Source organism: Psittacula echo, assembly GCF_963264785.1.
Source record: "Psittacula echo genome assembly, chromosome: 6".
NCBI lineage: Eukaryota > Metazoa > Chordata > Aves > Psittaciformes > Psittacidae > Psittacula > Psittacula echo.
This window is the reverse complement of record NC_137743.1, coordinates 7,772,602-7,789,319: the sequence shown is the minus strand read 5'-3', so window position 1 is coordinate 7,789,319 and position 16,718 is coordinate 7,772,602. Positions and strand designations below refer to the sequence as shown.

General features: G+C 36.9%; 1 protein-coding gene across 2 annotated transcripts in view; it reads right to left on the bottom strand.

Moving 5' to 3' along the window:
- Nucleotides 1–16,718, bottom strand: part of PDZD8 (PDZ domain containing 8) — a 67,625-nt gene that overhangs the window by 4,452 nt on the left and 46,455 nt on the right. The window contains exons 4-5 of one of the 2 annotated variants that reach the window (XR_013957151.1): nucleotides 8,027–8,189; nucleotides 3,503–5,792 (exon numbers count right to left, since the gene is read on the bottom strand). Coding sequence is in view for 1 of the 2 variants with exons in the window: in XM_080620624.1 (XP_080476750.1) it covers nucleotides 3,598–5,792; nucleotides 8,027–8,189 (2,358 nt within the window). In the remaining variant the exon portion in view is untranslated. Of the gene's footprint in view, nucleotides 1–1,200; nucleotides 5,793–8,026; nucleotides 8,190–16,718 lie in introns of those variants that run through there. The other variant, XM_080620624.1, reaches the window with a different exon arrangement.

Genomic DNA, 16,718 nt, shown 5'->3' with positions numbered 1-16,718 from the left:
CTTTTGGTCAACATAAAGTTGTTAATCCATTAAATCTGAAACTAATATGGCCATGTTAGAATTCTAAATTATCATATAATCATCTGGGAAAGAAATTAGGATGTTAACCAATTTACTGCTAAAACTCACAAGCGTAATGCAAACATAGCAAATTATATGTGTTAAAAAGAAGAATAGAATGGTTTACTTCATGGCTTGATTTTTGCACTTTAAAGCACATCAAAATTAAGCAAGACTTCACACTAATCTGCAACACAAAACAAGGTGCCTTATTATGGTTTGCTCAGCAGACCCAGGGAGATCGGTCTGGTTCCTCCCTGCTCCTGCTCCCACAAAAGTTAGAGGAAGACAGAATTAAGGACTGCACAGACACTTCAGTTTGGGCTCTCTATGCCCCTAAAATAGATATTTAGCAGGTGTTTTACATTTGGGATTTTTGAAGGAATAAGCAATCAAACATTTTTAGTCAGGAAAAAACTAAGTCACAGAAAATATACAAAAACCTCCATTCTGTCCTGGAGTAATTTGCGTTCTATCTTATATATATATTTAATTTGTGTGTGATAAGGTCACTTAGTTCATTTCCTCTCACTATTCAGTCTTCCCCTGCAGCTGTAAACTTCCATGCATTTTATTTCAAATGTGAGGAAAAAAGTCCCAAGGATAGTGAATTATACGGAAAAGGTGATTAGATAAAAAATGAGCTAGTAAACAGTGAGGATTTGTTTAGTTATTATCTATTAACATTTCTGAAGGACAGGGCAAGTCAGAAGAAATTTTCTTGGACAGTTTCCCCCCGTGCAATGTTACTCTAGTTGTAGTCACTCTCACCAGTACTGCATTGTTATCTGTGCAGTGCTTGGAGGTCTTAGAAATCCCCCACCAGTAACCCTAGCGTTTTATAAGATCCTCTAGCTCGACAATGAATCAACTGGAATCACTATTTTGCAAGAAATCTATTATTAAACTGTGGAAAACAAAAATAAACGTGTACTCATATAGAAAGAATACATAAAAGCCCAATTAATCCACATACCAGCAGTTCTATTTACTGCAAAATGTGTGGTTTACTCCCAAAGAGCTTTCCTTTAAGTAGTGGCTTTAGGTGATAAAACTACTGCAATACCAATATTTAACAAAAAATATTAACACAATGCAAAGTAGTTGATAATTTAGCAAAACTATTTTATTAAAGCTTATTCTCATGATAAAATAATAGCCAACAAAATCATATTAGGCAGATCTTCTGCAAATGTGTGTAGCTGCCACCTATTCAGATATCATTAAGTCAAGATATTCTTGTTTTCCGTGGTATTCTTTTATTTTCAGCTATTTACAGTCAAGCATGAAGCAAGGATTACATCAGGAATGTAGTATTACAATTTCCCCCTTGAGATTCACCGTATATTGTAATTAATGCCAGATAGGAATTGTATGTTTTCCTTCTTATCACTAAAATACAACTATTTTGCCCTCTTCCCATTCGGCATATTTAAAAATATTGCACTACGTTTAATTTCTCTCTTACAATCATCGTTAGCAGTACTATAGGAGGAAAACTATATCCAGCTTTTCTTACCCACTGCATTACACAAGTCAATCTAAACCCACAAATGTGTTTTTGAAATCAGCATTTGCATTGTTTTCACAGCTCCTTCGTGTGTACCAGGGTTTAAATGAAGTACTTGGATATATATTTGAAAAGCTCTATAGTAGTCCATAAGAGCAAACACTGATGGAGATTAAATGCAGATTACCACCAATCGTAAGCCGCTGAGAAAACTGAGTGGGGAAGTCTTAATATGCATCTCAAGCAAGTATAGGTTAAATAACTTTTAGTCAATCAGGGAAGCTAATTTTGTGCGATTATTTGCTGAAGCTTAATTCCAGAAGTGTGTCACATGCCTGTTTTAGCATGGATAGTGTTTTCCATACATCAATTAAGTAAATATCAACTGCCCAGAACTCACAAAGAAGTGCAAGTAGTTGCATGAGTGGAAGTAACCATTTTGTTTAGAAGTCTGAGTATGCTTTGCCATCGGTAAAAACCATTGCTTCTTAGTTTTGCCCATCAGAAAATAAACTGAGAAGCAAATTTAACGGAGAGAAACATTACAGACTGCCTGAAAATTTAAATGAGTTATTTTACCACCTTAGATTTAACGCCATTTCCACAAAGGCATTTTTCTTTCCTACCACCATGGTACCAGTGATAACGATACCAGTTCCTAACACAGTACCTAAAATAAAGATGATATTTCACACTGCATTTCTATACACAGAAGATGAAACAAAGACAGGAAATAAATAAGAACAATGGCCTTAGCCAGGTGATGCTAAGATCCACAGTTTACACATAGCACAAGACCAGATAGTTCTTTTCAAAAGCAGCTGACTGACATTTGTCATCATCTCTACTGGACACACGTATCTGGACTCAAATAAAACGTTATATACACTATAGGACATTTTTCTGACAAAGGTCACCCTTCTGCTCAGACTGTCTCTTCTGTCTGAGAAGCTGAATGCCACTGACCACTATGATGATACTCAAAAGTGTTGAGAGAACATCTTTAGCTATTTTGTGAAGTATTTTGTACCTTAAGCTTACCAAAATGATAGTCTGCAGCAAAATATTTTGGTTTTAAATCACTTAAACTGTCATCACATTCTTTTTTATAGAATGCAATGAAACCTCCAACTCTTGTCAAGAACAGTTTTCCTTTAGCAGCTTATCTGATAGTACAGCACTACTTAAACATGTCATTTTGTTCTGCAAGGCAACCAGCCTCTTATCTCAAAGATATTCCCAATTAAATTATTCCAAGATACTGGTATGTACTTTGATATCTAGCAGTACTCAATCAGGATACAACAGCCCAAAGTTCTAAGGAGGATTAGCATTACTGTATTTCATATTAATTAAAAACTATGAAAAGTTCTTGTGTTTAACAAAAATATGGAAAACAAATGATATGCAACAGTAACATCAGTAAATACTAATAACAGATAAAATGAAAGACCCTTTGTTTGCTTTCATGACATGTTTGGCAAAAAAATAAACAACTATTTAGTAGACAGACATACCATAAAACTGTGATCAACATTTTAAAGCCTGGTCCCTCAGTGACTTCTGTGTTAGTCATCAGCTTAGGCATGCAACAAGCTTGTATTTTTTCATCATACAAGGAAAACTCAATGTACTGAAAATCCTGCCAGCTTCCTGCTGAAAACACTGACTCAAAACAAAAAGGGGAGAGGGTGGGAGGGTAGAGAGGGCGAGTAATCCATTAAGGACACCATACACCTTCTTGTGAAATGGCAAGGTTGTGTAATTAGAAAAAATAAAAATAAGTTATTAAAAATAAATTTCCAATAGAAACCCCAAAATGTAATTGTACCCAGCCAGTGTAATAAAAATGATGGTGCTGTAGCTGGAGAAGAACCATTATTAGCTGTACTCTTACACAGGCAAGTAACTGTGGAGAAGCAGGACACGTACATTATACCAGTGTTTTAATTTCCTTTGTGTGTGTTTGTAAATGAAGTGCAAAGTATTCTTTTAGTCCATTCCTTCTCAGGATAAATATGTAAATATCAGTCTACTGATTCAGGTGGATCAACTGATTCTTCTGATATGATGTTGATTGTTGGGGCCTCCATCAGACTGACATCTTCATTATCCATTTCTTCTGCTACACTGGGCTCCTCTGAATCTTTAGTCATGGTTTTGGACTGCCGGTCTAAGGACATGCTCTCCAAAAACTCTATATCCTCAATGCCTGCTCTGTAGTGGATCATCAGCAGTGTCAGGGCCTGCAGTCTTTCACCTGACTTAGCCAGTGCAGCAGAAATCAGGGCTTTTTTCCTTGCATCCGTTGTCTCTTTTTCTTCTTTAACAAGGGAGTTGTTATTTTCTAGCTCCTGGTCTATTTCATTCTGCAGCTTATCCAACATAAATTCTAGTTTCTGGGAACGCTCCTCTGTGGGTAAGCTTCTATACAGATCACGTCCAATTTCTTTAACAGCAATGAAGACGCTGTCATCTAGACCACCCTCCTTTCGGACCAACTTTATCCCAGTACTCGATGCACGTTTTGAAGGACTGCTTGGTCCACTGATTTCAGTATCACTACTTTCATTATCAGAAGTGGTTGGCGTGTGCTTTGGCGAAGGTTCAACCACCTCTGCTCCTTGCTCAGAAAGGCGAGCCTTGGGGACTTGCCGAAGGTTTAAGAAGCGGGTGCTTGTATTGATGATATGCCTGGTCAAACCTGTAGTTCTGGTAACAGATTTAGATTCTGCATCAACACGAGAGGATGCAGCTTGGGGAGTTTCCTGTCCTTCTGCTCTACAAACTCCCGCAGTTTGATCAAGTCGCTTGTCAGCTGCTACACAGAAGGGTGTCTCAGTTAGACATTTTTCTAGACATTTTTTATGGCAAACGTAAGCACAGAGCATGCACTGCGAAGCTGCTTTAGTCCATACTTTCTTTTTGCAGTAATCACACCAAGTTGGATTCTGAAACTGAGTATCCTGAAAGTTATGTTTGCTCTCCGTAAAAACAATCTGTCCCAAGTAAGGATCCTCCTTCTGACATGCACGAGCTTCTTCTTCCATTTGACATTCAATTTCTTTCTCCGGGAGAACATTTGAATCGTCTATTTCACCTTCTATTAAGTATTTGAATTGTAAAGTTACATCGCCATAACAAAATTTTTCATTGAATCCCTTATGGTTTGTCAAATTCCGCAACGCTGTTCTAGTGACTGTAGCTTTAGGCGCAGGAGCATTCAGTTTAAATGTTCTAATATATTCCATTGAGGATGTAGCTAGACAATCTAAAGCAATTTCTTCAAGTCTTATACTTGCATATCCTAAGCAGATAAAACCACCTGCTTTGAAAGGGTCTCTGCACCACAGTGCAATATTAAGGTACCTATGGTATCCTTCTACTTCAAACAGACAGGTGGATGCTCTCGTCTTTGGCCATCGGCCTTGTCGGATTTTATAAGGAATTTCTGGTGATTCCCATGTTTGATGATCATCTCCACTATCTTTGTAGCTACGCGAATTTTCTGAAAGTCCATCTTTTAATGCATCTTGTTTTGGTGTTGGTATTACTTTTGATATTGCTGGGTCTTCTATTTGATCATTATTCTTTACTACCTTCTCCGCACATTTATCTCCATTATTTGTGGATGGAGGTGGCTTCTCTGGTTTTTCAGAAGATACACCTCCAGGTTCTAACAAATTTGGATTTTCACTGGTAGGCACAACAGACTTACTTTGTGGCCTTGGTGGCACAGGAGGCTTAGTACCAGATCCTTGCGATTGTTTTCCTAATTGCTGTGATGTATCTGAACCCTCAATAATTTTGGGTACTGCCAATTTATTTCCATCTTTTTGTTGTGTTTTTGATGTTGCCTGACTTCCTAAATACAGCTTTCGATTCAGAATCGGAGATATAGTTCCATGGGTTTTAGTAGCAAGTACTACTACTGAACGTTTGGGACTCAGAGTTGTTGGCAGATCTTCTTTTTGCTCAGGTGATTCACAAGCTAAGTCCTCAAATTCTGAATCAAAATCTCTATTATCAACATCAACTGATATACTAGCTTGGTCATCTTCTGTCTGTGTCAAGAAAGCAGTGTCTTCCAGTTGACCAAATCCATCCTGCAGTGCTGAACCGTGCTGATTACACCCAACAGGCCTTTCATAAAAGATTAAAACTCTATCCCCCGCCTGTCTAATGAGCTTCAACACTTGGACAGTTGATGTGATTTTAACACCTATTAAAAAAAAAAAAGAGAAAAATTGTTAAATTTTAATTATGATAACAGTCTAAACGGCAAAAAATAGCTAATAAACATTTAGATCTTTAACAGTGGTAATAATTCTGTTGCTCAACAACAGAAGTCAATTACCACAGAAGAGCTCAACTGAAATGTAAGAGGCTGATCCTTTCCATTTTATTCATACAAATATATTATTTCAGGAACTGGAAAACATATAAATACTCCAGTTTGCTGTTTGTCATTAATGTTGTGATCTTACAGTAATGTTGATTTTTTATTTATATATTTATTTTATAATAAATAATTATAAATAATTATATTTTATAAAAATATTTATATAAAAATTTATATATTTATAGATTAATATATAAATATATAATTATATAAAATAATTATATTTTTATATATAAATAATATTTATATATTTTATTTTTAACCTTGATCTTGCTGTAAGTTTGCACTTCTCAGCAGCAGGCACTTCAAGAAGGATTCAAAAGAGATGAGTATCTTTAAATACAGTTTTAATTATAACAGAAGCAGGCTAACAAAGAAAATCATTCCAATATGTTAACACAATATAGGCATGATGTTACATTCGCAGTAATGCAGAACAGTGAACTGAATCATCTTCCTCATGAGAACTCCCAGAGCCATTTGACAGTATCTCCAGCCTATGGTAAGATTCAGGAAATTACATGCAAGCTAAGATTTCTTACTGAGCAGATAGTGCAAATAAAGCCATGCAGGGGGTCATGTAAAAATTACTTTTCCCTTGTTCTAGAACAATCATCAACTGCCTGTTTGAAGCAATTCAAAGCCATTTTAAACCACTGGAGTAACGCAATGGGGATTTAGGCAGTATCTAATCACAGTAACCCATCGTAGTGCTTAAGCTCTGGTGTATAAAACCTCTCACATAAAAAATAATATGAAAAAATAATGCAACTATGCTAGCAGAGAGTTTTAGGTAGTACATATCATAAGTGTATGAAGTTCTATCTTCATCTATCTTCACACTAACTCTTCTATAGCATCTTCATCACTTAGCAGAATCAAATATAAAATTACTTCACCTCTGATTTATACAGTTAATGTCTGGAGAATAAATCTGTCTGCTGTCACATGCAGAGATATCTGGGATACTATGTATAACTCACCATTACACAGTTCATTTTGCATTTCTTTCTCTGCCAATGACCATAACCTTTTATTTAGTCCCACAACATCCAGTAGAAAACACTGCATTATTTCTTAATGATCACAAACAGGGTTTCTATCTGCCTCTTCCACTAAGTGGATTAGGCACTGTTCTTGTTAATGGTTTATTTGTCCTGCAGCCCACTGCCATGTTCTGTAGGTCCCCTCCAATTCTCAAGTTTAAAGCAGTAACATTGCCAGTATCTGGTTTTGGTTATGGTTTATGACTATGATCTAGTTCTCTGTTGGTGACAGGGTCCATATAAACCAGAAGCATTCAGTCAATATCTGGAGATGGTCTAATTTGAAGTTGTAAAATATAAAATAGTATCAATCTACTTCATAATGCCCAAGGATATCAACAGAATCTTTCTTTAAAAAAATAACAAAACCCCCAAAAACCAACAAAACCTCAACAACCCACAGTGCACTCCCCTGCTAAAGTAACTTTTTGCCTCAATGCAGCACCTATCTGCAATCTACAATTTGGCTAAAGTCTTCAAACAGAACTTCAGAGTAGATTTCTAAATAATACTTAGGCTCCTGCATGTCCAAAAATTGATACTAAAAGTATAAAAGTACTATCAAATATTCAGCAGATCTGCTCGGGTAATTTTGATAATTTCAGACAATTACTCTGCTAGTCAAAAGTGTGTTTGCACTATTTGTTCCATACTCTGCTACCTTTAGGTTCAAAGCTGAGCATGCAGGCCTGGGATGTACACGTCATGGTTTTGTTTTTAGCTAAGCACATTTTATAACATCACTGGAAGAAAGTAACTAGAGAACCTCACAGCATCTCTATTAGAGCAGTTAAGGTATGTTTATTCAGCTTTATTCTGACTTTCAAGTAGTAAAGAGTAAGTATGGAAGAAAATGAATCAAATGAACGATAACCTTAAGTGGCCATAAAGTTATGCCTGGCACTCATAACAGCTAACTGTTGAGAAAGGCAGTCTCACTGAACTGTATGCAGACACGTCCTCCCAGTTTGCAAGACAACCCTTATATTGAAAGCTGACATTACTCACTGCCAATGGCTAGAAGTCTGTCTCCCCTCTGTAGATCAGCAGCTGCAGCCGGTGAGTTTGGAGTCACAGTTTCAATGACAACGTGCCCTGTATCATCATCCTTGGACTGCACAAAGCGGAGCGTAAGTCCAATACTTTGCAGAGTCCCTTTCACTAGTTCTGCCTAGAGAGAAAGAAGTTATGTTGACTGAGTTGTCTGCAAGGATACATGTTACTAACAATTGTTCAAATAAAATTATACAACTGATACTATTAAAAAAGTTACATTAGGACATGCACCAACTTCATTAAACAGATTCTCATGTAATGGATTAACCATTATCCAATCTAATTTTCATCTTTGGAGAAATAGTTTATATACAATTAATAACACTACAGAAATAACCCATGTAAATACAAATCAGCAGGAAAGGCAATATGTAGAATCATAGAATGATCTGGGTCAGAAAGGACCTTAAAGCTCACCCAGTTCCAGCCCCCAGCCATGGGCAGGGACACCTTCCACTAGAGCAGGTTGCTCCAAGCCCTGTCCAACCTGGCCTTGAACACTGCCAGTGACTGGGGAGCCACAGCTTCTCTGGGCACCCTGTGCCAGTGCCTCACCATCCTCTCAGGGAAGGATTTCTTCTTAATATCTAATCTAAATCTCTCCTCTGTCAGTTTAAAGCCATTCCCCCCTGCCCCATCCCTATATGCCCTTGTAAAAACGGCCTTGTAAACATCTCATCTTCACAAAAAGCCACAGTCCTAACAAAGCTACACAACCTAATCATCCATTTTATTGGGAATTAGTTTTATTAAAAGCAGCACTGTACAATCCATCTCTTTGAACATACCACATTGGCATTGTAAAGCCAGTTACTATGAGTAGCTCTTTAGTAGTAAATCCAAAAAGGTGCTTGGAATGAGAAAATTATTATGAACTTACACATTGTTAAAGCATATTTAGAACAAATTTAAATTAGCAATAACCCTGAAGTTTCTTTAAAGGCTCAGAACCCTTTCTGCAAGATAAATACAAGATAAATTTTAACTCTATAATCTCAAATATCTCATTATTTTAAAAAGAAAAATTAACCCATACAAATGACTGAGGTGCAACCTCCGTAGCAGAGTTTCATCGCACACTCATGCACCAACCTCTTACAATTTGGAAGTCCCTACTGAAGAATATATATCTAGGTAGTGGTCAATTGTTTACACACCTCAATGTGTGACCCTTTGGCAACTTTCTTCTTACTATAAACTGTCCTTCATGAATCTTAAAATATATTTTACCCCTACTCCCCAAAGCACCTTCTTTCTGGACTCTTCAAATGACTGTCCGCTACCATTCCACCAATGTATATTCTGTCTGTTTGAAAGGGGAACTCATAGTCTGTTTCAGCTTCAAGGACAGAAGTTTAATTTGCTTTTCTGATCCCCAAGAACAGAGACACAGATTCTGTTTGCAGAAAACCTCCACAGGAAATGTTCTATTTGGTTTCAGTTTACTGAGTTTAGGCAGACAGTCTTCCCCTCCATCCTTCTGCATTTACTTTGTTGCTCTTTAACTGTTGCTATTTAACTGTCCATGTTTGAACTGTCTGGAGTTGATCCTCCTTTTTTGAGGATATGTTCGTTTGCTTAGTTTTGTACAATGGATTTCCACAGATGAAGTGGATTACTTCAGGACTCTCTCCTTGGCTGTATGGCAGTTCCCATAATAAAATAAATAAAAACTTCTTAAGCAATAAGAAACAACAAAAAAATGAGAAACACCTCTGCAAGAATAGCAAAACTTCAGTAAAAAATACAAATCTGTTCTGCTGTAGACCTTCATATATAATACAGCTTTGAGTTAGCAATTCACAACTGTTGCATGTGCTGTATGGAAACAATATGAACAATTACTGCAATTTCAAAACAACACTAGTTTAATATTTGACCTGTCAAAACCACAGATGACATGAATTTGCTGTGGTGGCACGGAAACATGCAACAAAAAAGCCTCCTTCTAAAAATCATTCCCCTACGCCATAAAGCACTGTATATTGTTATCAAACAATGAGGAGACCATTATTTCTCAGATTTGCCTCAGAGTCCAAGTACTCAAATCTCAATTGTTCTACGATGGTTCCATTGAAAATCTTGCTTTAAGTGATTAAGGGTAGAAAACTATTTCCAAACCCTTGTGTTTGTATAGGTGACGAAACTATCACAATGAAGATCAGACAGTAAACTCCCACTTAAGGAATGCTGATAAACATGAATATTACAAAGGACTGAAAAACAAACTATAACAACTTTTTTTCCTTAAATTTTTGTTATTTCACTAACAAAAGTATGAAGCTCTTTGCTGAGAGAATTTCAGGAAATAAATGCATGCTTAGATAGAACGATGGAGGAAAAGAAAACCTAAACAGGGTAGTTTTCCTCATAACACTAAGCTATTCTGGCCATTTAATTACACTCCTTTAGGGACATATCCCTTTTGATCATAGTTTCTTCTGAAATAGTTCTGGATCTTAATGCCCAGAACTGGAGTTAATTAATAAGACAAGATGTTTTAAAGTCCAGGCTCATCCAAGACGGATAGTCTGCTAGCTCTGCATCACTGCAAAAGAAACATTGCTGTAAGACTGTCTCTAACATGAGGTAACTCTTGTGCAATCAATCACTGAGTAGATCAGAAAAACGTACAAGTCCTGAAGGAAGTTGGCCATTATAACACTTTCACAGGAGTTACCTTGTGCAAATCTACTTTCTTTTACCATCTATTTTCTCATCCATTCAAAGAGTGCCACAAAGAAGTGATTTGTAAAGACCCTTCCTTCAGCAAGCAGCAAGCCTTATTTGCAAGCACATGTCATCGTGAAAATGAGAGCTGGTACTGGGGTACCTTGCATTTTGAAGAAAGGCAGCAATGACCTCTAGCCACCGCTAATACTGGCAGTCATGGCAAACCGTGTGATGAGCCGACACAGGGAAAGGGCATAATCAGAAGTAAAAAGGACAAAAAGAAATGTTACTAAAAGCTCTTTCTTACAGAGTTTGTCAGTAGGGACCCTCATCCTCTTGAGCTTCCTTTGAACCCAAGGATTTCTTTGAGCAGATCTCAATAAGGCATGACTTAACAGTGAAAATATTCTCTATTGTGAAAGACTAGAAACCCTCTGAGGTGATTCCCAGTATTTCACCCTTCCCTCCTCCCAGAGGGCGAGACCACATAAAAGCACAAAGGGACAGCTGGGACCAAAGACACTAAGGTACCTCTGAACATTTGGCTCCCATGCAGGGACACCGACCGCAGATTACAACGCGTATGACTCACTGATGGCAAGGAGACTTCCAATATTCCAGCAGTATCTGATGGAAAGCTGTTTCTGGAAGGAGAGTGCCTTTGAACATAGCAAGCAAAGTTCATCTCAACTTTTTATTAACTCTGGCACAGTCACAAGCTTTCTCACGAAGTAAACTGGTTTTATTTATCAACCCAAACCAGATGATTTTATTTTCTGGCAACTCAAACGATTCACCAAGTAATACCACAATATCTCAGATGCTGGCTGCAGCACAGGTAAACGCAGTTTCAAGCTCTCCAACACCCACCCCAACAAGCATCTCTGCATACCCAGCATAGTTCCTTTGTATGCCTTTTTGCCTCTACCTCAAATCAAAACTCGATAAAACATGTGGAGAATGATAATACATGTGGAGAACCAAAGATCTACTGATGTTTGTGGATGGAAACAACAGAAGGGCAAAAATCACATAAAAGACAGAGGTTAGAAGAAAATCGCTGATAATGAAAGGACATTTATTACCAAGGAAGCTTGCTGCAAGGGGAAAAAATTAAAAGCTGTGCCTAGGAGAAAGGGAAATTTTAACCATATTAAAGCAAGACTGTTTTACTTTGATCTAATTAATAGCTCTGTTCCTGCAGATCTTAGTAGTTAAATAAGGAGCAAGACATAGCAGATAATACTACTTGCTTGACAATGAAAGGCATACATTCAGAGTAATTTGTATTGAAAGAGTTAAACTGTGTCACAGAACTTGGAAAACGTAGCATTTTTCTAAAGGTAACCAACCCCAGACAAGATATGAAATCCCTGTGCAACAGGAATGACTGTCTTAGGGAAAAATGAAAAGAAGTGATTTCCTTAGTGTTTTATTATTGAAGAAAAAACCCAGAAGAGGACACAAGATGTCCATTCACTTTAAAATTAATAAAACTTTTTGATGTGGGGCAACGAATGCCTGACTCTACAGGACAAAGTCTATAAGCATCGATTTCACAGTACAGGCTTTAGTTCATTTATATGCGTCAGTGCATAAGCCACTGCAGAGCATAACCCCACGACTGCTCTCAGTTCAATACTGGAAGTATGCTCTGGAAACACAATGCAGCAGAAAATTACATTGTGGCCCACAGCCCTTCCTTACCTCAGCCTTGTTGTTTTGAAAGCTTAGCAGATGTCAAGGAGAAAAAAATCAGGTTTTCCAACCTTTTTTAACATACTGATCCTGAATTCCACAGCTACAGCGATCACTCAGTTTAATAACTTGCTAATACCATTTAAATGGCCAAAGAGTTGCGTGACCATCAACAGAGGAGGCAGCTTTAATCTTCAAATGCTTGATTAAATTGTCAGTCTGAAAGAATTTGTAAAACCAAAGGGATGACAAACACCACTGTTATAGGCAACAGACAAATGTAATGCCATTTACTACTTGCTTAACTACCTATGAAGTTAGGTTATTTTTGAATACAGAGGTATGAATGTCACCAGTAATACAGTAGTCTCATAACTACAATGTAAGTTAATATGAGATACAGCACTTTCTAAGACAAGATGTAATAAATAATGTCCATTAATAAATATGGGGATTATAGCATCTGGAAAAGTATGTACAACCTCAACACTAGGGCAACATCATCCAGCTAAACTTTAAAAACTACTAGGTGCATACAAAAACAAAGAGTCACAAAATTAAGCCAGAGCATAATAATCAGAACATAAGATTTCTGCTTTAAAACCAAATTACTTATTTCCAGGAACTAAAAAGGAAATTGTTTTTTGGAAAGCTCAATTTTACTCTAATATTCCATGTTTGCTATTTGTAAGTATTAACATAATAAAGCTTTATTAGAATTTAGTAAGGATGTTGCACTCTTCTGAACAAAAGAAAAGCTTGATCACCCAGGCATGTAAGAAACATTATTTCATTGATTTTACATCAACTAAATAATGTTTTTACAAATATTTCTTATTCCCCATCAGTGGTATGCAGCACACTCTATGTATCCACAAATTGACACCATGTCAGTGCTGCACTGTAGATAAAAGCTTTATTTTTTCCAACCTGTCAGAGTTATTAGAGTGGATCTTGGGAATTCTTGTAAGGTACAGTCTAGTGTGCTTTGGGGAAAAAGAAGAGATAATACCTATGAATATGCCTGCAAAGTATTACATTCTCCTAGAGAACCCTGCCTGCTGAGAGGAAAGGAAGGAATATTTCATGTAAGAAAAAAACCCCAAAACATTAAAGTACAAAAAGTAGGAAGCAGTTCCTCTAGTCTGAAGACTCAGATACTTGTACACTAAAAAAGGGGTTTTGGCATGTATCTTTAAAATATGGACTTCAACATTATTGCCTTTTTCAACCCTATTATTGGATGCAGTCATATGACCTGCACAGTGAAGCGACTGCTAGATTATTGATATGGGTTAGAGACAGTGAAAGGAACCAGGTATCACCAACCTCATGACAGACTCCTTAGTAATACTAGACTTACAGGAAAAAAAGAATTTATAATGTTCCGAGAGGACTTCCATCTGTGTTTTAGAGAAGAAGTAGATATTTTTATTCTTTTGTGACACAGGCTCAAAGCCCAAAACTACAGGGCCAGAGTAACGCAAGCCTTTCCCAACCTTTGCTCCAGCTCTCCCATCCCTGCAGCAGGACAGCCCCTGAAGTGTTCTGGGGAAACCATCAGGAAAACGATCTCAAATAGTGAGTGTCTGATGTGGGCCTTGACCAAAAAATCCATGATGACAGAAACACTTCAATTTCCCAGGCTGAAGACCCCCAACAACAGAAAGAGCAGAAAGTTTTCTGAGCATCTGAAAGCAGCCTTCTTCTGGGGATATTTAAATAGTTTGGTAATCAACAAAGTATGTACTGATTACCAATTATAAACTGTGTTCGCTATTATGTCTTACACATATGTAAGCGTACTGATACACACATGCACTCACACAGTTGCACAGAAATCCATTAAAGATTTGCTTCATAAACTTGTTATATAGGCTTGGCTTCTCAAGCAACTCTGTGGTAAGGATGCATTCAAATACACAGCAAAACCAGATACAGACTCAAGAAGAACAAACCCAGGAACTGGATACCCAAAATTGAACAGAGGCATATGTCTTTTCTATATTTACCTTCTATTTCCTTTAACAGGTTCAGACACGTGAAAACATGCTGATAGAAGATTATAAAAAATATAGTAAAATAAAAACCTGTATTAGAAGAATAACTAGATTATACAACATGACAAAATGAAAAGAAAGGAAATAATTTCTGTACAAAATTAACTCTTCATAGAAAATTGACTTTGTAATATTTATTTTCCTGCCCAATAGGAACAGGCATTAATTACAATAAATTAATTAATTACATATGATTCTATTCTACAAACCTCTATTAAGAAAACGCTAAAGGTAATTAACGCAAAAGATTATATACCAGCTACTTGAAACATCCATATACATTGCGGCTAAAGGCAGTGCTGTATTCTAACAAACCAATATATACAAGAAAACACACTGACAAACTTGGAAATTAGTTTACTCATTTGTGGATTACTTTTTCAAACCATTCATACAACATTTCCTAAGACTGCCTGAATAAACACTTGACTTCTATTGTTTCTGTAATTGAAGATAAAGTTCCAAAATCTAAAGTTGTAACTGTTCCGAAGTCTGTGTCAAGACTTCTGTAACAATAATTGACACACTCTTTCTTGCTGTGCGATGCCTCCTCCACACCAAAGACAGACAGACCTTTAATATTATGCTTGGTAGAAAATCTTCATGTCTTTTTCCCCCATTCCCAGGTTTACATTGATTGAAATACTTTCAAACAAGTTGATTTATGTCCTTTCCCACCCCCTCTATTTCTTAATATTTTGCCAAAAGGTATTAAACACATATATTGAATGAACATGTATTTGTTCTAGATATACTGGGGGGGGGAAGGTTGGTTGTTAATTCAAAGTAATTTATAAATATATTTAACTATTTTGAAATATGTACTAAGAAAAATTTCAGTAAGAAATTAAAAGGAAAATTTCTGCTGCACACAACTGAGCAATGGCCAAAAAGAGATTCTTCTGCCCATTTGGCTTAGAAAAAGAAGACTAAATTTGATAAAACAATAAAAAAACTTAACATGTGAAACCAGAATAAATTTGGAAAAGCCAATAGCTGCAGAATGAGTTTTTATTGTAAATAGATACCACAAAACTTCATGGCAAACATGAGAGAATTCCAGTGAAAAGGAAAACATGAATGTTTTGTCAGAAATCTGTTTCCAGAGGGATATTCCAGATTTTATTTAGGTGCATAACTGCATTCTCTTAATCCATCCTACACCACTTAGTTTGAGGGTTAAAACATCCATGTCTCTAGCCAATGCTCACTGCAGTGTTTGCAGTGTGGTTCTGGACCAGGCTGATCCTTCTAATTTTAGACAGTTTTAATTACTCGCTTTTTGCTTTACCTGCTGTTCAGCTTTCTCCCACTGCTGCTCTTATCCTGCTCTGAAACCCTGTGACTCTACTAAGGTTTTTCCATAGCTGTCCTCAGCAGCCATCCACTTGCCCTATTACCCACTCGAAGTCTCCCTTTCTACAGTGATCTTTAACACCAGAAATCTCTCTGAACAACACATTCTGTCTGGAAATGTCTTCATCAGTAAAGCAATCAGCCAACACTCAAGATCATCTTGAGAATTAATATTCACGCCATTTTTCTAGTACAAATATTCACAATATCTGAAATTATATACTGCACCTTGTGTAGTTTTATTCAGTAATGTCTGTTTTGCAATTACTGCATTTATTTATATATATGTGTGTGTGTTCTATATTGTATCAGCTGCAAATACTTGCAGATTGGACTATACATAACCAAAACGCTGATTATTAACTGGAAAATGAGGTGTCAATGGCACTACTGATCTTTGCACTGTACATTGCTTTATGGGACTGGCTACACCTTTGTGCCTTTCTGGGTGTCACTGAACAGATACTAAAATCATTTGCTTGTGGACTTTTCATGTTTCCTTGAAAGGAACTTCAGAAAATTACCCATTTCTAATACAATGGATTGACTCAGGCATTCACCCACCACCACGAGTGTCTCTGCAAGTTTAGTGTGACTGCCACTGACTTCCCAAAGGGAGCTCTGACCACTGATTAATGCAGATGAATGACTCAGCCGTTCCAAAAGGTACAGTTTAAATTCAAACACTAGAAAATAAAGCATTCAGAGAGAAGCTAAGAAACACTGGAGGCCTAAAGCTCTTTAAAAGGTCCAGTGCTATTAAGTTGTGAAAAAACTCTGCTCCAGAAAAATACTGTGGTTACTGTCCTGCTACTCAGCACACGACTCAGATACCACTTTCCTACTTCTTCTGACCT